At 52.9% G+C, this 27,955-nt stretch overlaps 3 protein-coding genes across 8 annotated transcripts; 1 reads left to right on the top strand and 2 right to left on the bottom strand.

Annotated features, from left to right (window-relative positions):
• Nucleotides 1–20: 20 nt before the first annotated feature.
• Nucleotides 21–7,156, bottom strand: nptxrb (neuronal pentraxin receptor b). Of its 2 annotated transcripts, XM_084685525.1 has the most exons (7): nucleotides 6,934–7,156; nucleotides 6,052–6,787; nucleotides 3,913–4,255; nucleotides 3,334–3,575; nucleotides 2,970–3,149; nucleotides 1,840–2,081; nucleotides 21–379 (listed from the first exon to the last, which is right to left on the bottom strand). In XM_084685525.1, the coding sequence occupies exons 2-7, from the start codon at nucleotides 6,757–6,759 to the stop codon at nucleotides 367–369; spliced, it is 1,728 nt and encodes a 575-aa protein (XP_084541651.1). In that variant the 5' UTR covers nucleotides 6,760–6,787; nucleotides 6,934–7,156; the 3' UTR covers nucleotides 21–366. The 2 variants fall into 2 exon arrangements, with proteins under 2 accessions (XP_084541651.1, XP_084541652.1); XM_084685526.1 differs by lacking the exon at nucleotides 21–379 and having other exon boundaries at nucleotides 1,836–2,081.
• Nucleotides 6,786–27,876, top strand: pla2g6 (phospholipase A2, group VI (cytosolic, calcium-independent)). 5 transcript variants are annotated; one of them, XM_084685488.1, is made up of 19 exons: nucleotides 6,786–6,806; nucleotides 17,159–17,383; nucleotides 17,537–17,746; nucleotides 18,046–18,226; nucleotides 19,117–19,304; nucleotides 19,385–19,481; nucleotides 19,787–19,969; nucleotides 21,694–21,802; nucleotides 22,989–23,120; nucleotides 24,116–24,206; nucleotides 24,302–24,465; nucleotides 24,594–24,744; nucleotides 25,104–25,240; nucleotides 25,554–25,631; nucleotides 25,824–25,978; nucleotides 26,095–26,146; nucleotides 26,370–26,485; nucleotides 26,876–26,949; nucleotides 27,368–27,876. In XM_084685488.1, the coding sequence occupies exons 2-19, from the start codon at nucleotides 17,169–17,171 to the stop codon at nucleotides 27,510–27,512; spliced, it is 2,478 nt and encodes an 825-aa protein (XP_084541614.1). In that variant the 5' UTR covers nucleotides 6,786–6,806; nucleotides 17,159–17,168; the 3' UTR covers nucleotides 27,513–27,876. The 5 variants fall into 5 exon arrangements, with proteins under 5 accessions (XP_084541614.1, XP_084541613.1, XP_084541617.1 ...); XM_084685487.1 differs by lacking the exon at nucleotides 6,786–6,806 and adding an exon at nucleotides 16,162–16,224; XM_084685489.1 differs by lacking the exon at nucleotides 6,786–6,806 and adding an exon at nucleotides 16,884–16,904.
• On the bottom strand, nucleotides 8,549–17,078 carry cbx6a (chromobox homolog 6a). The gene is made up of 5 exons (XM_084685523.1): nucleotides 15,327–17,078; nucleotides 14,444–14,487; nucleotides 14,180–14,245; nucleotides 13,156–13,222; nucleotides 8,549–12,787 (listed from the first exon to the last, which is right to left on the bottom strand). The coding sequence occupies exons 1-5, from the start codon at nucleotides 15,393–15,395 to the stop codon at nucleotides 11,297–11,299; spliced, it is 1,737 nt and encodes a 578-aa protein (XP_084541649.1). The 5' UTR covers nucleotides 15,396–17,078; the 3' UTR covers nucleotides 8,549–11,296.
• Nucleotides 27,877–27,955: the final 79 nt, after the last annotated feature.

Below are 27,955 nucleotides of genomic sequence, written 5' to 3'. Positions count from 1 at the left end.
TTTTTTTCATCCACATATTTGACAACACCATATCAGAAAGAACACATGGTTATAGGTGCATAAACAAGCACAACACTGACACCACCATTATCAAAAGATTCAGAAGAGAGAGAGACAGAGAAGTAGGGCGAGAGAGAGAGACAGAGAAGTAGGGAGAGAGAGAGAGAGAGAGAGACAGAGAAGTCGGGAGAGAGAGAGAGAGAAGCAGGGCGAGAGAGGAAGAAAAAGAGGGAAAAGGGATTTGAGAGAGAAACAAAGTGAAGTTGAGTGAATAAAAAGCATTTGACATACATTTCAGGCTTTTCAATCCAGGCAGGCACTTTGCAACGTCGACTCAACGATGACAGGATCTCTGAAACAGCATCCTCACAGGGTCACCCTTCAGAACAACACGGTTTTCATCAGCGTTCCAACAATCTACAAGTCTCATATACATAAAGCTATTCTGTGAGCCTTTTAAAACATGTAGATACATGTATTTTCATGTGAAGGGTCAACGTCTTTTTGGGAGTCATGGGTTGTGGTATAGTAAAACATTTGTATTAATTATAGTCCTTTATTTGTTTTCCTTTATATTTTAGAAAGTTGAAAGAGAGAGAATTGCGACCCTCTTTTTATTCAAACCGAAAACCTTTGCTCATGCATCCACATGTCACATTTCATCATCGGTTATACATTCATCAGGAAACAGGTCAAAACCAACAGAAATCAACATGTAAATATTCATGATCGCTAATCATCGATTGGTCCACTCAGGTCATAGATGGCTTCTAATGCATATACCGACAGCCAACCGGTTTGCACTGCGCTATGTTTCTATAGCAACATAGTGAGAGGTTTTGTGAGTTAAAGTGAGGAGGAGGAAGACATAACTTACACCAAACACACTAGACATTACAAGACCATCGCGATATAAACCAAATATGCAGTAAAATAAAAATACATAAAATATCGAACAAAACACAGGACTATCACTCAGTATTAACAAAGTGGAAAAGCAAATCATCGATGTGTACAGAAACTGTAGTAACAAGACAAAACGAAGCACCTTGGAACGTGTGGCAGTTTAAAACGAATCAGCTTTCAAACTAAACATCACAGACAACTGGACAGAATGAGAAGCTCTGTGACCCTCCTGAGAGAGGGGAGAGATCCACATCAACACAGTGATCTTCCAAAGTAGCCATTTTGTAGCCGTCATCATCCTCAAGACAAACAGAATGAATCTACCAAATCACACACGTTTCACTCTTTCGCTGAACTGTTTCGTGCACTTTTGACGAGAAATCTAAACTACAAAGTGCCCCCTTGACTTCCTCGCTGGAAAAGCACTTCTAGGGGATGCAACACCCCACTGTGTGCTTGACACAGGTCAGGAGAGTCTGCAGTTCAGTGCAAGTCGCACTGTAAAGCACTGCTGTGGTCGACTCAAAAACAAACCCTCCACTGCTTGTATTGCCTCCTCTCCCTCCCTCTGACAGCCTCCCTCTCTCCTCCCTCCTTCCCTCTGACAGCCTCCCTCTCTCCTCCTCTCCCTCTCTCTGACAGCCTCCCTCTTTCTTCCTCTCCCTCTCTCTAACAGCCTCCCTCTCTCCTCCTCTCCCTCTCTCTAACAGCCTCCCTCTCTCCTCCCTCCCTCTCTCTAACAGCTTCTCTCGCTCTCTCCTCCCTCCCTCTTCTTTCTGACAAGATCTTGCTCTCACCCCTATCACTCCCACGATACAAACACCTCCCCCTTTCCCTCCCTCCCTCTCTCCACAACACAAGCCCCACCTTTTCCACCAACAAGCCCCACCTTCCTTAAAACCTGCCCCTCCACGCCCTGGTCCCGCCCCTTACTGCCTGGGGCCGGAGCTGGCTGAGTGCTGGGTGGTGTGGCAGGGGTCCAGCGGCTCCTTGGTGGCCCCGCCGTAGACCTCCAGGCCCTGGTCGCTCCAGGGGGTGATGTTGCCCAGGGACGAGGAGCTGCAGTCGGCCAGAGCGGCCACCTCGGCGGGCTTCAGGACGCGGTCCCACAGGTTGAACTGGGACAGCTCTCCCACCAGAGCCTGGGAGGCGTCGAAGCGCCCGCCAAGCGTGTCCTGATGGAGACAGAGAGAGAGAGAGAGAGAGAGAGAGAGACAGAGATAGAGAGACAGAGAGAGAGAGAGAGAGAGAGACACAGAGAGAGAGACAGACAGAGAGAGAGAGAGACAGAGAGAGAGAGAGAGAGACAGAGAGAGAGACAAAGAGAGAGACAGAGAGAGAGACAGAGAGAGAGACAGAGAGAGAGACAAAGAGAGACAGAGACAGACAGAGAGAGAGAGGGAGAGACAGAGAGAGACAGGGAGAGAGAGAGAGAGACAGACAGAGAGAGAGACAGAGAGAGAGACAAAGAGAGAGACAGAGAGAGAGAGACAAACAGAGACAGAGAGAGGGAGAGACAGACAGAGAGAGAGACAAACAGAGACATAGACAGAGAGAGACACAGAGAGAGAGACAAACAGAGAGAGACAGGGAGAGGGAGAGACAACCACCTTCTTTTTAACTTTGAATGTTTTTGCTCTCCTCCTCAGCCTCAGTTGGTTTCTCCTCTTCCATCCATCCATCACTCTCTTTCTCCTCTCCTTCAAATGTTTCTTTACCCACCATCTCTTTCAACTCCTTCTTTCCCTGTATGACTATTTGTCCTTTCATCCATCCATATGAATCCCTCCATCACTCCGTTTATGACTCCATCCCTCCCTCATCCCTCCATCCATCCCCCTTGCATCCATCCATCATTCTATACATCCCTCCAACATCCACTTCGAACTCCATCCCTCTCTGCCACCTCCCTCCCTCCCTCCCTCCCTCCCTCCCTCCCTCCCTCCCTCCCTCCCTCCCTCCCTCCCTCCCTCCCTCCCTCCCTCCCTCCCTCCCTCCCTCCCTCCCTCCCTCCCTGCCTCCTCCCTCCCTCCCTGCCTCCTCCCTCCCTCCCTTTGTCTCACCTGTTCCTGGCCCAGTATCAGCACCCCTCCTGGCTTGATGGGGTGCCAGGCGGCCAGCCCCTCCCCCCTGCCCCTCATCTTGCCCCCCTGGTAGGCCTTCCACACCCCGTCCCGTAGCGTCCAGCTCACGCACACGTGCTGCCACTCGCCCTGGGTCAGGGACAGGGGCAGCTGCGCCACCTATAGGACAGGGGGACAAACTGGAGGTCAGGCCTGGTGATGAGAACCACTTCAGTAACTTCACTTCACCATTCTGGATCCACAATCCCCCAAAAATGTCTTCCCTCAAACACTCAATGCCCATTCCGTCCCACCACCGGAAGATCGCACCGATCCAAAATGGCCGCCCGGTTTCACCTCCTACCTTATCGTTGATGAGCAACTCCACTGGGTTGTGGATCCCCTGCAGCAGCACCAGCTCGTTGGGCTGCCCTGGGACAGAGTAGGAGAAGGGCGTGCCGATGCCGGGCTCGCTGGGCTTGAGCCACATGCAGGCGGTGAAGGCGTACATCTCGGGCATGTCCTTCCTCACCAGGCCGTACATGTAGTTGGTCCTCATGGGGAGGGACAGGACGAAGCCCTCTGGGAAGGGGGACTCTGTCAGGGCTGGGGGAGGGAGGGAGGCAGGGAGAGAGGGAGGGAGGGAGGGAGGGAGGGAGGGAGGGAGGGAGGGAGGGAGGGAGGGAGGGAGGGAGGGAGGGAGGGAGGGAGGGAGGGAGGGAGGGAGGGAGGGAGGGAGGGAGGGAGGGAGGGAGGGAGGGAGGGAGGGAGGAGGAGAGAATTAGGGAGAGTTTTTGTCATCTCATGTTCCTCCTCCGCTTCCCTTGTTGCCGCCCCACTCCCCCCCCACCCCCTCCTCTCCCTGTCCTCCCTTCTTTTCCTACTCTCTCTTATATTCCTTTTTCTCCCTTTCTCTTCCACCCCCCCCCACCTCCATACTCACTGCTCTCCAGGTGAGTGAGGCGGTGCTGCAGGGTGTCGATCCCCTGGTCGATCTTCTGGTGGTGGCTGTGGGTCTCCGTCCTCATGGTCTTCCTCTCCTCCTCCAGCTGCTGGATCTTCCTCTCCAACTCCCCCTCCAGGTCCTCCACCTTCCAGGGGGCCTTTGCGCGGGAGCCCCCAGGAGGGGAGGCCTTGGCTGGGGAAGCAGGGGCGGCAGGGGGTACCGGAGGTCTCGCAGGGGGTGCGGAGGAGACGCCCCCGGTTTTGGCGCTAATGACCCCTGACCCCATGCTGAGGGTCAGGGAGGGGTCGGTGTGGTTATGAGCAGCAGGTCCTATCTCCGACTGCAGGGGGGGAAGGATGGAGGGAGACGGGGGTTAGATGGAGAGAACGGGAAATAAGATTTTTTCAGGACTGGGGGGTTATCAAGGTTACTGAGAAGGAGCAGAGAATGAAAGGAAGGAGAGGAGCTTGTGAGCGGTGAAGGCGTGCGGAGGCGTGTGGAGGCATGTGGAGGCGTGTGGAGGCGTGTGGAAGTGTGTGGAAGTGTGTGGAGGCGTGTGGAGGCGTGTGGAGGCGGGTGAAGGCGTGTGGAGGCGTGTGGAGGCGTGTGGAGGCGTGTGGAGGCATGTGGAGGCGTGTGGAGACATGTGGAGGCATGTGGAGGCGTGCGGAGGCGTGTGGAGGCGTGCGGGTGGTAAAGACGAACAGACATGCAGAGGTGCACAGAAACTAGACAGATAAGAAGGGAGGGATGTTCATCCAGGAAGAGAGAGACTTAAATAGATGGATGAGGAGAGAGGAGGAAGCAATCAAGAGCAGGAGGGAGGGGGAGAGGACAGGGAGGGAGAAGAGACAGAGAGGAGGAGAGAAGAGGAAAGGAGAGGAGGGAGGGAGGGAGGGTGGGAGGGAGGGAGGGAGGGAGGGAGGGAGGGAGGGAGGGAGGGAGGGAGGGAGGGAGGGAGGGAGGGAGGGAGGGAGGGAGGGAGGGAGGGAGGGAGGGAGGGAGGGAGGGAGGGAGGGAGGGAGGGAGGGAGGGAGGGAGGGAGGGAGGGAGGGAGGGAGGGAGGGAGGGAGGGAGAATGGATGAGATAGATAGCCAGGGCATAAATTCACTCTAACTGGACTGTGCAGTATGTTATATTGACACCTGGGTCTACTAGGAGGGGGGTGCTGTGTCTGTGGATGGAAACCTGCCTCTCTTTCACCCACACACACACACATATATACTCTCTCACACACAGTCACACACACACACAGTCAAGACCTTTGAGACAGCAGGTTACAGGAAAAACTCAAGCTGGGTCTTCACATTCAGTACACACACACTGTGTGTGGTTAACATTTTCAAGGTCTCTCTCTCTCTCTATCTCTCTCTCTCTCTCCTCTCTCTCTCTCTGCAGCCAGCATCCTCTCATATTTTATTTATGGGTCCCCTACCATCCCTCACAGATGGAAGGGTATAGGGAGGGCTGGTAGGGGGCAGCATGTAAGAAACATTCCCTGCCACTCCACGGAAAGAGGAGGGGGGAACAGGAGAGGAGATGCACGGAGTGAAACGGTGTTCTGGGGGCGATAGTCTCATCGCTCGATGTTTGTTGTTGTTTTGTGGTGTGCTTTTTAATTATTTTTTTTCATCACTCGATGTCATTAAAGGGAAACAATTTCCATTACGTCATTTAAGCATTTAAGCACCGCTGAGAGTCACGTGCGCAATTAGTTTACATTTAAATTTAGATTTGTCATCTTTTTTAGTTTGTCATCATTTGTCATCTGCTGACTCCCCTTACATCTGTGACCATTATTTTGGATCGTTCGTATCATGTAAAAAAGGTGTAATAATTCTATGAAAATATTAATTGGATCTTCCAGAATTCGCCACAAATTCAGATCATTGATCTTAATCTTCGGCTGTAGGTCTACTTTCTATTTGCATTATTTGTAGTGAGAGATTCCTGTGACAGTTAAGACTATTTAGGAGTCTATTCTTTTTAGAAAAATACAAAAATCATATATTGAATTGCCTTCTGTTTCAGAAGTGAATTTAATTTAATATCTCAAATGTGTTATTGTTACAACAGCACGCAGGAGGCTGTTGTAACATAGACCCAGTGAATAGACCCATCGTTTGTCTACAAACCTCGAGCTTCTCAATTCGGTCCTTCAAGTCAAGGATGGCCCTCTCCAACTCCTCCACAGCCCGAGCGGTCTGCAGCTGCACCGCGGCCGACGAGCTCACATCATCCCCGGCCATGAGGCGGCGGTTGCCCGCCCAGACCCCAAGACTCCTCTCGGGTAGGTTCCGGTCGTCGAGGTCGCTCTCGCACTCCGTCAGCTTCCCGTTCAGCTCGCGGATCGTCCGCTGGTCCATGAGGATCTGGTCGTTCTGTTGCATGACCATCTGCCGGAGTTCGTCTGCGGTGGTGCGGAGGTAGCCCCAGTCATCACCGTAAAGAGACGGGTCTTCCGCTTGATGATTCAGGTTCTTGGTGCTGCAGTCTCCTGCCGGGATCGGAGTGCAGATGAGCCGGCTGAAGCTGAACTGTTTCGGCCCTCCGCTGCTCGTCATCTCCCCGGGACTCAGCGCGTTAAGAGCGGGAGTCTTCAGACCGAGTCCCAGCCCACCGCCATCCTCGTAGGATTCAGAACCGTGGAGAGCGCCCAGCGGACCAGCGTGAGCAACAGCGCCCGTATCGAGGGGCTGCAACAGGGCCTCCGAGGTCAGCGTGCCGTTGTCCGTGAGAGACTCGACGCCACCTTTCCTCGGGTAGACACTCGCGATGATGCAGATGACCGCACCAAGGAAGGCCAGCGTTCCAGCTGCTACCAGCACCACAACGAACTTCATAGCGACGGAGAAATCGATATATCTGCGACTGAAATGTAATTTAATGAGTGAGTATGAGTTTATATTAGAATATAGGGTAGAAAAAAACAACACGGTCAAGTCAGGCTACTACGGTCTAGCCTATAATTTCACGTCCATTTTCATAATCCTTCCGTTATATGATTTTATGCTCACCTTATCCCTCCCAGTGAAATCGTGCGGCCGACACGATAGTAGTGCCCCCCCAAAACAGCTCTTAGGAACAGAAAAATGTACGTTGGTGGTATTCAGAGGTGCGTCGGTTATCGGTTTTCCGCCCTTTCCATGTAAGATTGACAAGAACCAGCCCGGAAAGCGTTCAGCTGGTCTACCAATTCACGGTCTCATGGGCTCGGTGTTGCTAAGCTGCTCTCCTCCGCGGTTACTATGGGAATAGTGAGAGTGGGCGGGGAGAGGCACGGAGAGGGGAGGGCGTGGGCATGCGTCACTATGAGGTGAGAAGACAAACATGAACAGCGGTAGTCAACACGACTGACTGAGTGCGTGCGTGTCATACAGAGATGGACATAGAAAGAGGGAGAGACAGAGAGAGGAAAGAGAAAGTGAGAGACAGAGAGGAGAGACACGTAGAAAGAGGGAGAGACAGAGAGGAAAGAGAGAGTGAGAGACAAAGAAAGGAGAGAGACAGAGAGAGGGAGAGAGGTAAGAGAGAGTGAGAGACAGAGAGAGAGTAACACATGACAACCGAGTATTCATGGTGTATGAAGCCGACATCCTTTGGTGTCCATTAAAGTCCACAGCTCAGAAAATTCACTCCAACACGTGGCTCTTAAACCACTCTGCCCCCCTCCATCACAGAATACATCTCTTACTGATCAACAGGAGCGACAGACGGGGGTCAGAAGACAGCCCTTTATGGCTCACATCACTGGAGCCTGTCTAATGTCTGCAGACTGAGGCTCTTCAGACTGAGACACAGTCCAGACTCCAGCACAGAATAGATGCACAGATTACAGATCAGGTCCAAACTCTGCAGAAGCAGTGGGGGAGAGATAGAGAAGAGAGGAAGAGAGAGAAGAGAGGAAGAGAGAGAAGAGAGGAAGAGAGAGAAGAGAGGAAGAGAGAGAAGAGAGGAAGAGAGAGAAGAGAGGAAGATAGAGAAGAGAGGAAGATAGAGAAGAGAGGAAGAGAGAGAAGAGAGGAAGAGAGAGAAGAGAGGAAGAGAGAGAAGAGAGGAAGATAGAGAAGAGAGGAAGATAGAAATGAGGAAGATAAACAGACGAGGAAGATAGAGAGATGAGGAAGATAGAGAGATGAGGAAGATAGATGAAGAAGATAGAGAGATGAGGAAGATAGATGAAGAAGATAGAGAGATGAGGAAGATAGAGAGATGAAGAAGATAGAGAGATGAGGAAGATAGAGAGATGAAGAAGATAGAGAGATGAGGAAGATAGAGAGATGAAGAAGATAGAGATGAGGAAGATAGATGGATGAGAGACGAAGCAGGGGACAAGTGGACGAGGATCAAAGCTGTGAACAAAAGGCGATAACAAAACACGAGGGGAAAGAGGACTGTGTTGGAAGGAGTGGATTCTGCCATCTTGTGGACAGTCAGGACACTGCACCCTCGTTGATCTGAAGGCTGCCAGGAGGGAAAGCTGGGGATTCCAAACGGAACGTTAGTCAGGCTCTGATGGAACTTCTCGATTCGGTGGAAAGAGAATGTGCCAGAATTCCACAAGATAATTCTAAAGTGGGATGAGCCACAGGACCGAAAAAACCACCAAAGAAGCTTCAGCCACACTTGATATGTCTTTAGAGGTTGTTTTTAATGAAAAGACTCATTATGGAGAAACACACACAGAAAGCAACAACCGGAACTTGACACCTGTACAATAAGGGTTTACAAAAACATGCTTCAGATACATTAGAATATCTTCATCTTGATCATTTTACCATCAATACAATTGACAATTCATATTACCATTTATCACAAGACAAAATGCAGTCTTTTCACACGTTATTAAATTCACTACTCCAGGGTCTTCCATCCGATCAAACCCATATCGGACTGTCAAAAACAACAACAATGGCATCAATCAAAAAAATGAAATACAAACTCAATGTCACATTATGCTTAATTAAAAAGGTATTAAAAGTAGAAAGTAAAAATCCATCAAAACACAAATGGTTATCAGGGTTCAAAGTACACAAAAGATTTCATCTTAGACAAGTGTTCCTTCCGCACTTAACAAAGTGCCAAGATGACTGGCACAACATTTACATCCCAAAAGTCATAAAAACAAAGTTTCAAAGTAATTTTCGAAGCCCTATTTGGTACTTATATAGGCCACTATGTTGAGTTGTGCTCTCCCTTCATTGAGAGAGACAGAGAAAAAGGAACAAACAAAAAAAGTATACATTTACACTCACTGTTTTAACCTTTTACGTTCATCTTGGTCTGTGGACTCCAAGACCCTTATGTAGCGTTACGACAAGTGCATCAGTGGTGCTACTTCTAGGTACATACAGTTTCCATGACGACGACTAGAACCTTCTAGCTACAGTACTGACAATGCGATTACGGGGGCTGCGATCTCCCCGTCCGCCTGCTCGCGGCAGCACTCCGCACGGCACCGCGTGTAACGGACACGGAGAGGGCGACAGATGGAAGGATTCAGGGGCTGTTCTAGCAGGGGGGCCAGGGGGGGGCAGTGCCCCTGTGACAACAAGCTTGGACCCCCTTGTGTGTGTCCCCCCCCTAAATGTTGAGTCTGAATCGTTATACACGTGGTCTTTTGTCTGTTAATGCCTGGAATGCAGTGACGAAAACGACGTGACAATATTCATGTTTAATGTAACAGGCCCCTGTAACAGTACAACTGGTCCCAGCTTGGCCTTCCTAGTTGAAAGGGGTCTAGAACCACCACTGATGATGGAGAGGTCTGTAGATCGGCACAGTACATGCCAGATGTACAAAACAGGACTTTGATAGGTCTATATACGAGTTGAGCCCGTTGGAAGAATTGGGGCGTGCGGAGGGAGACGAGGAGAACGGGGCCCCCGACGACAAGTGGTTAGAGGGACAGCGTAACTAAGGCAACACATGCGGAAGGTTGACATTATTATTATTGTTGATATCGTACATAGATCACACTCGGGTCAAATGGATAAGGTGCTTTTAGATTTTAAACGTGAGAGTCAAGCACTTTTGTGAACGCTCTGTTGGTGAGCTGAATCGACAGCACCGTAGGAATTTCATCGTTACACATTTGACCCTGGCGAAACCGAACAAGCAGCCAACATCAGGGAGAACGTTGAGGGGGGCGGTTGCGGGGTGGTGGTAGGGGGTTAGCACCAGAGGCTGGTATGGTTCTGGCCGGAGGATCCTGGCTTGAATATGACCCTTGGATCCCTTAATCATCTCAAAGGTTTACCGGAAGGGGGGAAGCGGTATGAACCGGACTGGACCTGCTCTAAACCGGCTCTAGTCAAAAAGGAGGTGTAAGAGCGTGGCTGTGTGTGTGTATATGTGATCTGGAGGGGTGTTTAGTACCCTCCTGTATTCAGTCCCACAGCAGAAATACAGTTCTAAATCAAAGACAGTTTAGAGTCTTGGCAGACATTCTGAAAATCGAAGGGTGTTTATTTTGGTTATATATTTTTTTTTCTTTTCTCTTTTCTTTTTTTTTTTTTTTTAAGGAAAAGGCAGGCGTTGGAAAACATGGCAAAAGAAACAGCAATAAGTTAACATGATCTTCTTTTGTTTCCCCGTTCTTACTCTTTTGCAGCTTTTAAACGTTGTGCGTGCATATAAATATTCATATATGCCTGTGCGTTGGAGAGAGCTCTAGCATGAAAAGGCCATGGATCTGAGCAGAGCGGTAAACAAAGATTAGAGTAGGGTCGGTTTGTATTTTTCACGCAGTGGAGTGCCCTGCTATAACCTCAACGTGGCGACGCAGTTTTTCAGAGTCCAACAACCCAAGTGCAAAATACCGCCTGTTACCTCATTTAACCCTTTGCGAGATGGACGTCCAATGAAATTAAGTGAAACGAAGACTGAAACACAGACGCAGGTTCTGTAGCAACACCCCACCCTCCACACTTGAACCTTCACCAAACCAGTTTGTTTACTTCCTACGCAACCCTCAGGCGAACTTGGATTTAACCCCTTTGTCCACCGGGAGGGGTGGGACGATTACTTCCGGGAACAACACCGACGGTTCTCTTGTGGCAGGTGAACCGAATCAAACTCACCCAGGATCCCGTCACTGCTTTCGTTTTCCTGTGCAAGATGGCGGATATCAATGAGGCCGAGCCCATATCAACAAGTCCACCTACCAAGTCCACGCATGTTTCAGTTAAAAAAAAATAAGCTCTCTTACTATTCCATGGCTGGGTGTGGGAGTAACATTACACTACAAATCATTCCATTTCATATCGTTACATAATTCAATAGTTAAAGGGGAGTATTATAATTGCAGTATTTCAAAAGTCTCAGTATTTTACGCATTAGCTACAATGGCAATCGATGGCGTCTCATTTGGAAGTCTTCCTATGGCTTGGGCTGGAAGGGGTTTCCTGGGGCGGGGGAGGGTGCGGGGGGGCTCTTATCGGGGGGGGCGGAGGGGGAGGCGGGGCGGGAGGAGGGGGAGGGGAACTCCTTGATGGTGACGGTGAGGAGGTTGGAGGTGACGTCGGTGACCACCACGTTCTCGTGGCTCGGCGCCAGCTGGGGGCGCCAGTCGGGATCCCCCTCCACGGGCACCCTCTGGGGGCCGCTGGTAGGGGCGGGGTTAGCGGGGCAGCCAGCAGGGGCGGGGTTAGCGGGGCAGCAGGCAGGGGCGGGGTTAGCGGGGCAGCAGGCAGGGGCGGGGTCGCGGGGGAGAGGGGACGCTGTGCTGTCGGAGGCGGCCGGGCGTTTGTGTTGGCGACGCCGCCTGCGTAGCGTCTTCCTCTTGCCCTCCTGAGAAAGGTCCAGGGCATCTTCATCATCCTCCCCCTCCTCCTCCTCCTCTGGGGAGGAGCCGGAGGAGAGGGAGGGGGAGGAGGGGAGGAAGGGGGCAGCGGGGGCCGGGCTAGGGCCGCTAGAGGAGACGGACGGGGCGGGAGCGGCCTCTTCCTGGGTGGCGGTTTTCTGAGGTTCTGGAGGGAGGCCCGGGCTGGGCTCAGCCTGGGGGCTCGAGTTGTAGGGCAACCCCAAAGTGGAGGCCCCCGGGGCGGGCACAGGGGCAGGAGGAGCAGCAGGGCCGGCCTGGTTGAGGGACGGGGAGGGAGGGTTGGCCTCAGATCCACTGGAGCTGGAAGGTGAGGGCGGAGGCTGGTACTGGGGTTGGGAACCTCCAGAAGAGGGGGTGTCCCGGGCCCCTGCGGCCCCGGCACCAGAGCCTGTCCCTGGGCGTGAGTGGAGAGGACCTGGCCCCCCACATTGGAGCCCAAAGGGCTTCCCGTACATGGGAAAGCCCAGCATCTTGAGTGGCGGCTGGAACGGCCTATAGGGAGCCTCCCCGTGCCTCTTCCCAATGATGCGGTTCCTGGACGGGATGTTCTGGCGACCGGACGAGAGATTCGCGGACGACGGCTTCCTAGTTCCGCCGCCTCCTCCTCCTCCTCTGCCTCCCCCTCCGCTCCTCCCCCCCCCTCCTCCACTTCCTGGTTTGTCGATGACCTTGAGGTTGAGGATGATGCGACCACGCTTGACCTCGCGCGGCTTGACGCGCCGGTTCAGGATGCGGACGGTCTCGGAGAACGGGGAGACGGGCGGGCGGGAGTGGAACGCTGCCCCCGGCGTCCCGAAGGGCGGGGCCAGGGGGTCGGTGCGGGGCAGCGGCCGGCGGGACATCCGGTGGCAGCGGCGAATGTCTTTCTTCAGCTTGTGGGTGGCGGCCAGTGAGTTCAGTTTGGGGGAGGGCGTCACCGATGACGAGGAGGAGGGGTGTGAGGTGGAGGAGGAGGGTGGGGGTGGCTGGCTGCTGGAGGAGGAGCGAGGGGCGCTCTGGCGGGGGTTGGAGGCTCTGGAGGAAGTTTCTCCTTTCTGGCTGCGGGCCTGAGGAGGACGATAGAAGAGGGGGATGAGGGAGGAGGAAAGAAGAGAGTTGAGGGAGGAGGAGAGGAGGATGACGGAGGAGAGACAGAGGTTAAAGAGGAAGCAAGCTCGCAATCAGAGACATTCCTGTCTTCTGCTAAGCTACTGCTCACCTTCCGTGTGAGCTAGCAGACTTCAGTGAACAGATCAACACGTTTGGCTCACAAGTCACATGAGTCGAGGGCTTCGCGTCTCTCAACCAAACAGCCCTTCTGCTTTCATCTCTAGCCTGGCGGAAGGACTAAACGACCGCACAATCCAAATATTTTCTAACCAGATCTGTGACGTCACGAGCGCTGCAAAACAAACTAACTAACGAAAGTGAATACCTTTGATGTTGAGGTCTTGGGTTTGGGTCCTCGCTTCTTGGGCCCACTGAGTTCCCTGTCCCGCTCTCTGAGGGAACAAAAACAAGGAAGTGATTCAAACAAAACAACAATAACACTCACTCTCTCTCCATCCATCCTTTCCTGACTCTGGTTCGGGCTCCTAGCAGAGTATTGAAGTGTGTGTGTGTGTGTGTGTGTGTGTGTTTGGCACAGTCTTGGGTTGTGGCCACGTGACAACAATGCTGGGCTGTGACGCTCGGGCCAGGAGGAAGCTGGGCCGAGGCTGGTACACTCAGAAAAACAGAACGTTGAGGCTGGAACACTCAGAAAAACAGAACGTTGAGGCTGGTACACTCAGAAAAACAGAACGTTGAGGCTGGAACACTCAGAAAAACAGAACGTTGACACGTCCCACGAGACCGTGACCTGTCAACACGACCATCTCCATCACTGTGTGTGGACGAGTGAGAACAGAAAACAGAGAGAGACAGATACAAAGTGGGAGAGAGAGACATCGAACAGAACAGTGAGAGACAGAAAGAGAGAGAGTGGGAGAGAGAGACATGGAACAGAAAGGGGAGCTTGAAAGAGAGAGGGAGTATAAAAGCAGGGCAGTCTGGTGAGGTCTTGTTTGATGGAGTCATACTGAGAAGAAACAGACATCTCTCTCCCTCTCCACACGCATCTCCCCCCCTCTGCACATCTCTCTCTCCCCCCCTCCACACACATCTCTCTCTCTCTTTGAAGTGGTCTGGCAAGAGACAACTGAATACTGCCGTAACAGAGACAGTCGCTTTCAGGGGGATGGAGGGAATAGACAGGAGAGAACGGGAACAAATTTGAGTTTAAATGATCAGCATTTGCTAGTTGGGTAAAGAGAGAGAGAGAGAAAGAGAGAGGGAGAGAAAGAGAGTGAGAGAGAAAGAAGAAGAAAAGAGGAAAATGGTCGGGAGACAGCAGTTGTATAATGCAAAGTCGTTTAAACACCATCTATGAATACACAGAGAGATGTAAAGATACTTACTTCTGTTCGAAACCTAAAATCAGCCTGTCATCCAAGATGTTTTCCTCTGGCTCCCAAGTGCTGTGTCTAGAGAAACAACACGGTGGGTGAAATCCAAAACATAATTTTGAACGTTCACTTTCAAAAGACGTGCACACATCAAATATTCTCCGAATGAGTTAGACTGGAGAGTTAGACTGGTGTTTTCTCATTTGGGTTAGAGACCTACGCTAAATGACTCACATTCAAGTTTCTTAAGTAGTATGCGTTACAATAGTCACTTACTTTAGTGCCCAGCCTTTCCATTTCACTAGATACTCAAGACGACCCTGCAAAACATCACCGGAGACGAACAAACGAACAGACACAGGAGAGAATGACCGACATACTCAATGTGCAAATCAGCATCCGGTTATAATCAGATTTTGAAGCTAGAGTGCTGTCCTAGAACACAAATTGATTTGTTGTAGGACTAACTTGAGTTCATATTAGCGTGTCTATAGCTGGTTGGCTAGCTAGCTAGTTGGCCATTCATTTTATAGGGAGGGGGAGGCTGGAATGCCTGACGACAGTATATTACAAATGGGCTGACTACCCAATTCGTTCCAGAATCAGCTACACAAAAACATTGTAGAGGGAAAATCTGGTCGACTAGCTACTGGCTAGCTAGCTTCTCCAATCAGCTAGATAGCAAGAAACTCGAGAAATTCTTTGTTGCGGAATTGTGTGTCAATTCATTACCCAGCTGCCAAGTGAACTGGTGTGAATTGATGTGCAACCTACTCCCCTTACCGGTGATGGTGTGGGAAAAAGTCTGAAACAAAGCACTGCTAAACAGGCCAGCTACTGTCGCAAGACCCCCCTCAAAACAACAGGCCCTGGCTTTCCACACTGCAGTCAAACCTTAGACTACCACAATGCCCTCCTTCGCAGACCCCTTTGTGTCGCTATTTATTGCCCTGCCATAGAGGTACCATTTCAACCGGACTGTGCTAGCTAGCCAGCCAGTTTATGGCTAGCCTTTCCAAGGCCCCGCTGCCAATACTAGACAAATAGCGAGCTTTGAGCACAGACAAGCACGCCGTGACGACCCTCGCCCACGTCTGCACGCTGCCTGGAACTAGCGCTGAGATTACCCGAAAAACACGCAGGTCGGCGGGGAACTCACCTTGCGAACGCGGCGCTTTAGTATGGCTTCCGCGGCGAAAACACGATCACCGACCGCGGAGAGCTCCATCTTTCATGCCCAACTCTGTTCTCTTTCTTTCTCCCTCTGTCTCTCTCTCTCCAGATTCCGCGGGTACTAACCTATTACTCCCCTCCCCAAATATATCAAGGCGGTTGCAGTAGCAGACAGCACTGTATTGAAGCAAGCAGGAACGAGACGAGAGGAGTGTATCACGTGCCCCAGGTCAACCCCCCTCGGTCGTCCTAGCAACGCCAAAGGGCCACGAGAGGATGCACGAGCCTTAAACTATCCTGAGTAAATGTGAGCCATGTATTGCCCGTGGACTTTATAATCAATACTTAACAATTTGTGATTCCATTTGGTATTTGGTATATTCCAGAGGCTGTTGGCTGCTTTTAAAGATGTATTTAAAATTATATAAAGTACTGTTTACATGTCTAATAAAGACACACCCGTGATAAATATGTACAAATCGACGTGTGCATATCTTTGTTTTGTAGAAATGGTGACAACTGTTCTCTCAGAGCCTCAGACAACTTAACTGAATCTCGATCAGACCATCCACCTTTACTACTTGCGAAAAATATACAGTGGCCATCAAGTCAAACTGACTTGCAGATCAGGTTCTAACTGCAGACTGGCTGTCGTCCAACGCGCAGCATCACTCATGTACGGTTGTTTCCCCCCACCCCATGACTTCTGCTCTCTTATCATTGGTGAGCGTCTAAACACGCTGTCTCGACTCTGGTGCCTGATTGGTGGAGCTAACGGTCAGTTAAGCTTTGTAGCAAGATTAGTTGTCTTCACACTCGGTTGTTGATGTTGAACTGTCAAAAGTCGACTGTCGACTCCATCTCTGGGAATTAACAGAAACTAGGTAAGCACAAAACATCGTATTATTCCTGAGAATATGGGCTGGTCTACGTGACTAGTTCAACACGCGCTTTAGCAAAAAAAAACATATTTCATTGCACGTTCTACTTTTTTTTTTATTACAGCAAGAAAAGCTCTTGGGCTTCGTGAGTCAAAACGATACCGAATGTGATTAAACCTGATACTGGCTGGCCGAGAACTCGTGAACTGAATGAATAGAGCCGTTTGTGTGCAATGGAGGGTTTTTACCATTTAAAACTGTACAGCAGTCAACATTTGCGATGACACTGCGTATCGAGCTAGCTCACATTTTAGCACAACTAGCTACCGCGTTTGGGTAACACAATCCGTAATTCTATACGTTCTTACTCTTTCTCCATGTTTCCTGAATGTTAATAAGAGGAGAGGTGCATTGCTTGCACTTTGTCTTGCAAGTCGCAGCCTCAAAGATGCATTGGGTGACTAGTCACTGGGGGGATTTTTAATTGCGTCATCGATAGACCACAACTAAAGTCGATAGACCACAACTAAAGTCGATAGACCACAACTAAACTAATCGACATTTGGTCACTGAAATCTTGCTTCTTGCTCAAGACATTTGAACGCAATCCGATTAGGCCTAAGTCATCACAATCTTGAACTGACACACAAATGATAAAGCAGAGAATGAGTATGTTTGTTACCGTAAGTTTGATCTACTGTCTCGTCTCTTTCTCTCCTTGTCTGTGTCTCGTTTTTCTTTCAATCCTACTTTTTGTTTTGTTTTTTTGTCACTTTTCCTGTGCCCCAACCCCCCTTTACAAACACACCCACACACACACGCGCACACACACACACACAAACCCTCCCTCCTACCATACCCACATATCTCCTTCTGTCTCTTTCCTCCACCCCCATTCCACCCCATCTCTCCTTCTCTCACCCCCCTCCCCAACCAGACAACCAAGCATGCAGTTTCTGGGGCGCCTGCTAGACACTGTCTCCTCCGTGTCCAACCTGTTCTCCAACCCCTACCGCGTTCGGGACGTACCACTGTCCGACTACAGCGGGGGTGGCAGAGTCCGGCTGAAGGAGGAGGGCCGCATGGTGCTGTACAGGAACTCCAACAGCCAATCATGGGACTGCCTGCTGACGTGTCCCGATACCCCCACCATGGCCTTGAGGTGAGGTGCATTGTGGGTAGTGTAGTCTGATTTGAATTGAGCACAGAGGCGTCATAGCTCCACTGCGGGTCAGGTTGGGCATCCTGTTGATTACCTCAGGTGAACTCTGACCCCTCTGGATGACCTAACATCCTCCCTCTCTTCCTCTTCCAGGTTGTTCCAGGTGGCATCAGAGGAGGACGCCATGAACTGGTTCCCCCAGTATGCCCTCAAGCTCCGCCCCTTCTACGAGACCCTCTCCCTGAAAGCGGAGTCGGCCCAGCCAATCGTAGACAGCCTCCGCAGCCACCCGGACTGGAGCTCCGCCCACATTGCCGTGGATACGGGGCTGAGGGAGTGTCTTAAGCACAACTACGTCCAGAGGTGAGACGAGTCAGGTGGCTGAGCGGTTAGGGAATCGGGCTACTAATCAGAAGGTTGCCAGTTCGATTCCCGGCCATGCCACTGACCTTGTGTCCTTGGGCAAGGCACTTCACCCTACTTGCCTCGGGGGGGGGGGGAGGGGGAATGTCCCTGTTCTTACTGTAAGTCGCTCTGGATAAGAGCGTCTGCTAAATGTCTAAATAAGACCCCAGAGAGGGAAAGTGTCGCTAAGGGGGGGAAGTGTCGCCAAGGGGGGGAGCCAGGGTCTCTAACCGTTGCTCCCTTCGCCCGTCCTCCAGTCAGATCAATGCGCGTGACGGGGCGGGCCAGACGCCGCTGCACCTGGCGTGCGAGCGGGGCGACGCGGCGTGCGTGAAGGAGCTGCTGGAGGAGAGCCAGGCTCGCACCAACATCAAGGACAAGAACGGGGAGACGCCCATGCACTGTGCTGCCAAGCAGGACTCAGCTGTCATCATACAGGTGAGGGGGGGGGCATGCACTGTGCTGCCAAGCAGGACTCAGCTGTCATCATACAGGTGAGGGGGGGGGGGGCATGCACTGTGCTGCCAAGCAGGACTCAGCTGTCATCATACAGGTGAGGGGGGGGGGCATGCACTGTGCTGCCAAGCAGGACTCAGCCGTCATCATACAGGTGAGGGGGGGGGGGGCATGCACTGTGCTGCCAAGCAGGACTCAGCTGTCATCATACAGGTGAGGGGGGGGGGGCATGCACTGTGCTGCCAAGCAGGACTCAGCCGTCATCATACAGGTGAGGGGGGGCATGCACTGTGCTGCCAAGCAGGACTCAGCTGTCATCATACAGGTGAGGGGGAGGGGGGGCATGCACTGTGCTGCCAAGCAGGACTCAGCTGTCATCATACAGGTGAGGGGGGGGGGGGGGGGGCATGCACTGTGCTGCCAAGCAGGACTCAGCTGTCATCATACAGGTGAGGGGGAGGGGGGGGCATGCACTGTGCTGCCAAGCAGGACTCAGCTGTCATCATACAGGTGAGGGGGGGGGGGGCATGCACTGTGCTGCCAAGCAGGACTCAGCTGTCATCATACAGGTGAGGGGGGGGGGGGCATGCACTGTGCTGCCAAGCAGGACTCAGCTGTCATCATACAGGTGAGGGGGGGGGCATGCACTGTGCTGCCAAGCAGGACTCAGCTGTCATCATACAGGTGAGGGGGGGGGGGCATGCACTGTGCTGCCAAGCAGGACTCAGCCGTCATCATACAGGTGAGGGGAGGTGGAAAGACGGAGGTGGAGGAAGGGAGGGGAGAAAAGGAGGAAGAGAGAAAGATCTTGTCAATAATCACTTGTTATCATTTTCCACCCCTCCTCCTACAACCCCCCCCCCCCCCCCCAGGCGCTGTGCTCCCGTCTGTGCGAGGGCGTGAACGACCTGAACGTTGCCGGGGAGACGCCCCTCCATGTGGCGTGTCGTCTGGGGCGGGCGGAGGCCGTCAAGGCCCTGCTGGGGGGCGGGGCCAGGTGTGATGTCATAGGGGGGAGTGGCTACCCTATCCACTCCGCCATGAAGTACAGCGAGAAGAGGTGAGGGCGCGGAGCGACGAAGACGAGGATGATGATGATTATACATCTTATTTGTAATGGATGACTTCCCTCCCTCTCAGCTGTGCTGAGGCCATCCTGACAGCAGACCCAGCTCAGCTGGAAGCAGAGGATGCTCTGTACGGAGGCACCCCGCTACACTGGTCCAAGACTGCAGAGGTACACACACACACACACACGCACGCACACACACACACACACACACACACATGCAGACACACACACACACACACACACACATGCAGACACACACACACTTACACTCACATAGGCTCTCTGTCCATGTTTGTCTCTCTTGTACACACTGCACATATGTGTAACCCCCCTCTCCTCCCCCCTCCCCCCCTCTCCCCCCCCCTCCCCCCTCTCCCCCCCCCCTCCCCCCCTCTCCCCCCCCCTCCACACCCCCTCCCCCCTCTCCCTCCCCCCCTCTCCTCCCCCCTCCACACCCCCTCTCCTCCCAGATGTGTCGTCTGCTGCTGGAGCGAGGCTCCACAGTGAACTACCTCAGTAAGACAGGGGAGAGCCCGCTGCACGTGCTCACCAGGAGGGGGCGCTTCGAGGCAGCCATGGTGCTGCTGACACACGGGGGGCACCCCAACCTCCGGGGCCAGGACGGGAACACTGCTCTGCACCTCGCCATGAAGGTAGAGGAGGGGGGGGGAACACTGCTCTGCACCTCGCCATGAAGGTAGAGGAGGGGGGGGGAACACTGCTCTGCACCTTGCCATGAAGGTAGAGGAGGGGAACACTGCTCTGCACCTCACCATGAAGGTAGAGGAGGGGGAGGGAGAACACTGCTCTGCACCTCACCATGAAGGTAGAGGAGGGGGGGGGAACACTGCTCTGCACCTCACCATGAAGGTAGAGGAGGGGGGAACACTGCTCTGCACCTCACCATGAAGGTAGAGGAGGGGGGGGGAACACTGCTCTGCACCTCGCCATGAAGGTAGAGGAGGGGGGGGGAACACTGCTCTGCACCTCGCCATGAAGGTAGAGGAGGGGGGGAACACTGCTCTGCACCTCGCCATGAAGGTAGAGGAGGGGACGGGAACACTGCTCTGCACCTCGCCATGAAGGTAGAGGAGGGGGGGAACACTGCTCTGCACCTCACCATGAAGGTAGAGGAGGGGACGGGAACACTGCTCTGCACCTCGCCATGAAGGTAGAGGAGGGGGGGGAACACTGCTCTGCACCTCGCCATGAAGGTAGAGGAGGGGAACACTGCTCTGCACCTCACCATGAAGGTAGAGGAGGGGGGGAACACTGCTCTGCACCTCACCATGAAGGTAGAGGAGGGGGGGGGACACTGCTCTGCACCTCACCATGAAGGTAGAGGAGGGGGGGAACACTGCTCTGCACCTCACCATGAAGGTAGAGGAGGGGGGGGGAACACTGCTCTGCACCTCGCCATGAAGGTAGAGGAGGGGGGGGGAACACTGCTCTGCACCTCACCATGAAGGTAGAGGAGGGGGGGGAACACTGCTCTGCACCTCACCATGAAGGTAGAGGAGGGGGGGGGAACACTGCTCTGCACCTCGCCATGAAGGTAGAGGAGGGGGGGGGAACACTGCTCTGCACCTCACCATGAAGGTAGAGGAGGGGGGGGGAACACTGCTCTGCACCTCACCATGAAGGTAGAGGAGGGGGGGGAACACTGCTCTGCACCTCGCCATGAAGGTAGAGGAGGGGAACACTGCTCTGCACCTCACCATGAAGGTAGAGGAGGGGGGGGAGACACTGCTCTGCACCTCACCATGAAGGTAGAGGAGGGGGGGGGACACTGCTCTGCACCTCACCATGAAGGTAGAGGAGGGGGGGAACACTGCTCTGCACCTCGCCATGAAGGTAGAGTAGGGGGGGGAACACTGCTCTGCACCTCACCATGAAGGTAGAGGAGGGGGGGGGGAACACTGCTCTGCACCTCGCCATGAAGGTAGAGGAGGGGGGGGGAACACTGCTCTGCACCTCACCATAAGGGTAGAGGAGGGGGGGGGAACACTGCTCTGCACCTCACCATGAAGGTAGAGGAGGGGGGGGAACACTGCTCTGCACCTCACCATGAAGGTAGAGGAGGAGGGGGGAACACTGCTCTGCACCTCACCATGAAGGTAGAGGGGGGGGGGAACACTGCTCTGCACCTCACCATGAAGGTAGAGGAGGGGGGGGGGAACACTGCTCTTCACCTCGCCATGAAGGTAGAGGAGGGGGGGGGAGCTTGTTATGGAGGTCTGTGTGTGTGTGTGTGTGTGTGTTTGTGACTGGTGTTGTGGATAGGATTTCTTGGAGAGTATGTTGGTGCATTAGGTACCTTGTTATGGAGCTGTGTGTGTGTGTGTGTAATCAGACTGGAGTGTTCCTCCCCCTGCAGATGGACCACATGGATCTGATCAAGGCCCTGATCGTGTTCGGGGCCGACGTGGAGATCCACAACGACCTGGGAGAGACCCCAGGGCTGATCGCTGCTCGAACCAGCAAAGGTGAGGGGGGGGGATTGAATAGGAACACGACAGAGTGGGATGTGCCAACGAGCAGGATGAAAGGAAGTGAGATAAGGTGGATGAGGTGGTGTGTGTGAGAGAGAGACAGTGTGAGAGACAGAGAGAGAGAGAGTGGTGTCAGAAACAAGCCAGTATGAGACTCACACATCAACCAGCTAACATCTTAACCTGGGTTCATTAAAAAGCACGTCATCGCTGTGTGACGTTCTGGAACATCACCTGCATTCACACAGAGCGTTCTGGAACATCACCTGCATTCACACAGAGCGTTCTGGAACATCACCTGCATTCACACAGAGCGTTCTGGAACATCACCTGCATTCACACAGAGCGTTCTGGAACATCACCTGCATTCACACAGAACGTTCTGGAACATCACCTGCATTCACACAGAGCGTTCTGGAACATCACCTGCATTCACACAGAGCGTTCTGGAACATCACCTGCATTCACACAGAGCGTTCTGGAACATCACCTGCATTCACACAGAGCGTTCTGGAACATCACCTGCATTCACACAGAGCGTTCTGGAACATCACCTGCATTCACACAGAACGTTCTGGAACATCACCTGCATTCACACAGAGCGTTCTGGAACATCACCTGCATTCACACAGAGCGTTCTGGAACATCACCTGCATTCACACAGAGCGTTCTGGAACATCACCTGCATTCACACAGAGCGTTCTGGAACATCACCTGCATTCACACAGAGCTAGACATCTTACTTTCTCACACAGTAACTAAGAACTAATTGCATAACGTGTGTGTTTCTCTGCATGTGGTTTCCAAAGTCCAACATGAAGGGGTTGCTAGGATACTGCTGGGGTATTAAAACGTTAATTATGGACAAGGTGGTCTCTGCTGTTAGCAGCTATCAGTAATGATGTCATTTCCTGTGATCAGTTTTTTTCTATGGAATCCATGCATGCCTGGTGTGTGTGTGTGTGTGTGTGTGTAGCAATGCCAATAATGGATGTGTGTATTTTTTGCATGTACTGTACAGGATATAAAACCTACTCATATTGCATATCTTCCTCTCCCTCTCTCTCTCTTTATTTCTCTCCCTTTCTCCCTCCCCTCTTGCTATTCACTATGTAACGGTGTGTGTGTGTGCATGCTTCTAACCATCCTGGCTTGTGCGTATGTGTGTGTGTGTTGTAAGGTCCTAACAGAAAGGTTCTGCTGGACATGCTGTGTAATGTAGGGGTACAGCGATGTCACCCCCCCTCCTCCCCCTCTCCTCACCCCCAAACCACCGCCACCTACAAGAAGGCTTCCACTCCCCCTGGCATAGGTAAACTCCCTCCCCCCTCCCCCTCCCCCTCCCCCACTGCCTTCTGCCCCCCCGACACCACCTGTCCCCCCCTCTCAAAACCCCCCTTTTCCCGACCACCATCTTGAAACTAAGTTTCTACACCTGACCTCTACACCCTCTTCATACCTTCATCCTCCCTCACCCCCCTCCCCCACCGCCTTCTGACCCCCCGACACCACCTGTCCCCCCTCTCAGAATCTGCCCCCCCCCTCTGTTCACTCCCCCCATCTGGAAACCAAGTTTCGACACCTGACCTCTACACCCTCTTCATACCGACACCTGACCTCTACACCCTCTTCATACCGACACCTGACCTCTACACCCTCTTCATACCGACACCTGACCTCTACACCCTCTTCATACCGACACCTGACCTCTACACCCTCTTCATACCGACACCTGACCTCTACACCCTCTTCATACCGACACCTGACCTCTACACCCTCTTCATACCGACACCTGACCTCTACACCCTCTTCATACCGACACCTGACCTCTACACCCTCTTCATACCGACACCTGACCTCTACACCCTCTTCATACCGACACCTGACCTCTACACCCTCTTCATACCGACACCTGACCTCTACACCCTCTTCATACCGACACCTGACCTCTACACCCTCTTCATACCGACACCTGACCTCTACACCCTCTTCATACCGACACCTGACCTCTACACCCTCTTCATACCGACACCTGACCTCTACACCCTCTTCATACCGACACCTGACCTCTACACCCTCTTCATACCGACACCTGACCTCTACACCCTCTTCATACCGACACCTGACCTCTACACCCTCTTCATACCGACACCTGACCTCTACACCCTCTTCATACCTTCATCCCCCCTCCCTCTTTTCTTTTTCTCCCCCTCTTTATCATTCTCCTGTCTTCCTCCTTTCATCCTCTGCCGCCTGTCTCCTATTGGTTGTTGAGGGGCGGGGGTCTTGTCTGTCATTGGCTGGCAGGCCTCGAGGACATCATGCACGTGGCGGCCACCGTTGGAGCCATGAGTCAGGGTCGACAGGAAGTGGACGGCCTCAAAACAGGAAAGAGGAAGTACGTACGAGGGGATGTATAGGAAGGTCCAGGTGTCTCCCTCTCCTCTTTAATACTGAATAATGTGATGATTCCTCTCCCCTCCCCTCCTCCAGGATAGACAGGTTGCTGTGTCTGGATGGAGGGGGTATTAAAGGTCTGGTTCTGATCCAGTTGCTGATCGCCCTGGAGAGGGAGGCTGGCCGGCCCACCAGGGAGCTCTTCGACTGGGTCTCTGGAACCAGCACCGGGGGCATCCTGGCGCTGGCCATAGTCCACGGTCTGTGTGTGTGTGTCTGTGTCTGTGTGTGTGTAACTGTGGTAACATAGCTTTGGGGCATTTGACTGTGATGTCTGCATGTCCGAGTGTGTGTGTCCACTAACAGACGCTGTGTTTGTGTGTGTCAGGTAAGTCCATGGAGTACCTGCGCTGCCTGTACTTCAGGATGAAGGAGCAGGTGTTCAAGGGGTCACGACCTTACGAGTCGGCTCCTCTGGAGGACTTCCTGAAGAAGGAGTTTGGAGAGAACACCAAGATGACAGACGTACGGAGCCCCAGGTAACTATGGAAACACTGTTGACTCTCTCTCTCCTCACCGCTCTCTTTCTCTCTCCACACCACTCTCTCTGACACCCCCTTCCATTGCTCGTTCCTCCTCCTCATTTTAAATACATTTACATTGTCATTAAGCAGACGCTCTTATCCAGAGCGACTTACAGTAAGTACAGGGACATTCCTCCCGAGGCAAGTATGGTGAAGTGCCTTGCCCAAGGACACAACGTCATTTGACTCGGCCGGGAATTGATCTGGCAACCTTCAGATTACTAGCCCGATTCCCTCACCGTTCAGCCACCTGACTCCTCCTCCCTCCCCCTGTCTCTCCCCCTGCCCGCCCTCCCCTCCTCCCTGTTTTCCAGGGTGATGGTGACCAGCGTGCTGGCAGACAGACACCCAGGGGAGCTCCACATCTTCAGGAACTACGACCCCCCCTCCCTCCACAGAGAGCCCCCCTACTCCACCTCGGCCTCCTTCCAGCCCCTCACTATCCCACAAGGTAGCACCTGGGGGGTCAAGCCACACACACACAATGCTGACTGGGTGTGGGTAAGGGTTAAGTGTGACAGGTGTGTGTGTGTGTGTGTTACCTGCTGTGTTGCTGGTGTGTGTGTGTGTTACCTGCTGTGTTGCTGGTGTGTGTGTGTGTGTGTGTGTTACCTGCTGTGTTGCTGGTGTGTGTGTGTGTTACCTGCTGTGTTGCTGGTGTGTGTGTGTGTGTTACCTGCTGTGTTGCTGGTGTGTGTGTGTGTGTGTGTGTGTGTTCCCTGCTGTGCTGCTGGTGTGTCTGAGGGCCAGTGTTGTTGTTTCAGGATGGGAGGATGAGGATGTGTTGATTGTTGGCTCCACTCAAGAACCACCCAGAAAGCGTAGGAAGGTGACAGACAAAGGTGTGTGTGTAGGTGCGCGCGCATCTGTGGGTGTTCTTGAGTATGTATGTGTGTGTGTGTGTGTGTGTGTGTGTGTGAAAGGGGACACAGACAGGTCACAGAGATTAGTTTGGTGGAAACATCACCTCACTAATTATCCATTCACATGGGGGTGCCTTTAAACCCTCCCCTCTCCTTCTCTCATCCAATCAGAGCAGTGCGTGTGGAGGGCTGCCCGCTCCAGTGGCGCCGCCCCTACTTACTTCCGGCCAATGGGCAGGTTCCTGGACGGAGGACTGCTGGCCAATAACCCCACGTTAGACGCCATGACAGAGATCCACCAGTACAACAAGGCTCTGAGGGCAGAGGTGGGACTCCTCCTGTCTCCTCCTGTCTCCTCGTCTCCTCTCCTCGTCTCCTCTCCTCTCACTCTGGCCCTGTTCCAATATTGAACCCTCTCCCCCTGTGTTCTCTCTAAACTCAGGGACGCAATGAGGATATCCAGAAGTTAGCTGTAGTGGTCTCTCTGGGAACAGGTAACACTTATATGCGCGTCTTTCACACACACACACCCTCATCCACACACACACACACACACACACACCCTCATCCACACACACACACACACACACACACCCTCATCCACACACACACACACACACACACACACACACCCTCATCCACACACACACACACACACACACCCTCATCCACACACACACACACACACACACTCATCCACGCCCGCCCTCCCCTCAGGTAAGCCCCCCCAGGTGGTGGTGAACTCTGTGGACGTGTTCAGACCCTCCAACCCCCTGGAGCTGGCCAAGAGCTTCGTAGGAGCCAAGGAGCTGGGCAAGATGCTGGTGGACTGTGTGAGTGGAGGAGGGAGGGAGGGAGGGAGGGAGGGAGGGAGGGAGGGAGGGAGGGAGGGAGGGAGGGAGGGAGGGAGGGAGGGAGGGAGGGAGGGAGGGAGGGAGGGAGGGAGGGAGAGAGGGAGAGAGGGAGGGAGGGAGGGAGGGAGGGAGGGAGGGAGGGAGGGAGGGAGGGAGGGAGGGAGGGAGGGAGGGAGGGAGGGAGAGAGGGAGAGAGGGAGAGGGATGGAGAGAGGGAGAGGGATGGAGGGAGGGAGGGAGGGAGGGAGGGAGGGAGGGAGGGAGGGAGGGAGGGAGGGAGGGAGGGAGGGAGGGAGGGAGGGAGGGAGGGAGGGAGGGAGAGGGATGGAGGGTGTCATTAATCAGTCCCTCTCTTTGTGTGTCTCTCAGTGTACAGACTCAGATGGGTGTGCAGTGGACAGAGCCAGAGCCTGGTGTGAGATGACTGATACACACTACCACAGGTACACACACACACACTACCACAGGTACACACACACACACTACCACAGGTACACACACACACACTACCACAGGTACACACACACACACTACCACAGGTACACACACACACACTACCACAGGTACACACACACACACTACCACAGGTACACACATACACTACCACAGGTACACACACATACACTACCACAGGTACACACGCTACCACATGTATATACAAACATGCAACTTTCCTTATTTCATCCCTCCATTTTTCTCTCACCTCTCTGCCCTCCATGCCCCCCTCCCCCCATCTCCTCCTTCCTCTCCTCCCTCCTCCCATCTCCTCTCCTCCTTCCTCTCCTCCCTCCTCCCATCTCCTCTCCTCCTTCCTCTCCTCCCTCCTCACCTCCCATCCTCTCCTTCTCTCCCCCCCCCCAGACTGAGTCCTCAGCTGTCTCAGGAGGTGATGCTGGATGAGGTCAGTGATGCAGTGCTGGTGGACATGTTGTGGGAGACCCAGATGTACCTGTTCCAGCAGAGAGACAGCATCCGCTCTCTGGCCCTACAGCTCCTCATGGACTGAGGGAGGGAGGGTAGTAGAGTGATAGATTAAGTGATCAGACTCAAACAGAAGAACCTTGGTAAGGTAGACCGGGGAGAGGTCATAGGTCAGGGATGAAGTACCAAAACTGTGGATTGTTTTGTTTAATGATCTTAATGTGGTTGCCCTTGACAACAACTCACTTAGTTATCACCTAAACTGCTACCCATGTCAACTGGATTTAAATACTTGAACTATTTCTGAACACTGTGCACTATATCATGAATGAATGAACTTAACAAAAACATTTTTTGTTGTTGTATAACCTATTGTTTTGTTTTTGGACTCTGTGTAAGAAGGATGTCAGTATATCTCGTATAATATTAATAAAAGAGGGTAACATTTACTGTGTTTGCAGACGCATGATTTCACCTCCAAACCCAGGTCCGCAGGTTTCACTAAACGTGGTTATTTTGTCAATGTGT

Source organism: Hypomesus nipponensis, chromosome 21 (genome assembly GCF_054491055.1).
Source record: "Hypomesus nipponensis isolate SF chromosome 21, ASM5449105v1, whole genome shotgun sequence".
NCBI lineage: Eukaryota > Metazoa > Chordata > Actinopteri > Osmeriformes > Osmeridae > Hypomesus > Hypomesus nipponensis.
The sequence above is the reverse complement of the archived record's forward strand: the minus strand, read 5'-3'. Positions and strand labels throughout refer to the sequence as shown.

What these genes read in the sequence shown, in the direction of transcription:
- nptxrb (XM_084685525.1), bottom strand. Translation starts at nt 6,759, where the DNA reads ATGAAGTTCGTTGTGGTGCTGGTAGCAGCTGGAACGCTGGCCTTCCTT. An exon ending in CCTCACTCACCTGGAGAGCA is followed by an intron (nt 3,576 to 3,912) that starts GTGAGTATGGAG and finishes TCCCTCCCCCAG; the next exon opens with CCCTGACAGAGTCCCCCTTC. An exon ending in TGATACTGGGCCAGGAACAG is followed by an intron (nt 2,082 to 2,969) that starts GTGAGACAAAGG and finishes TGTCTCCATCAG; the next exon opens with GACACGCTTGGCGGGCGCTT.
- cbx6a (XM_084685523.1), bottom strand. Translation starts at nt 15,395, where the DNA reads ATGGAGCTCTCCGCGGTCGGTGATCGTGTTTTCGCCGCGGAAGCCATA. An exon ending in ATTTTAGGTTTCGAACAGAA is followed by an intron (nt 13,223 to 14,179) that starts GTAAGTATCTTT and finishes TTGTTCCCTCAG; the next exon opens with AGAGCGGGACAGGGAACTCA. An exon ending in CCAAGACCTCAACATCAAAG is followed by an intron (nt 12,788 to 13,155) that starts GTATTCACTTTC and finishes CGTCCTCCTCAG; the next exon opens with GCCCGCAGCCAGAAAGGAGA.
- pla2g6 (XM_084685488.1), top strand. Translation starts at nt 17,169, where the DNA reads ATGCAGTTTCTGGGGCGCCTGCTAGACACTGTCTCCTCCGTGTCCAAC. An exon ending in CGCTGCTCGAACCAGCAAAG is followed by an intron (nt 21,803 to 22,988) that starts GTGAGGGGGGGG and finishes GTGTGTTGTAAG; the next exon opens with GTCCTAACAGAAAGGTTCTG. An exon ending in GGCGCTGGCCATAGTCCACG is followed by an intron (nt 24,466 to 24,593) that starts GTCTGTGTGTGT and finishes TGTGTGTGTCAG; the next exon opens with GTAAGTCCATGGAGTACCTG.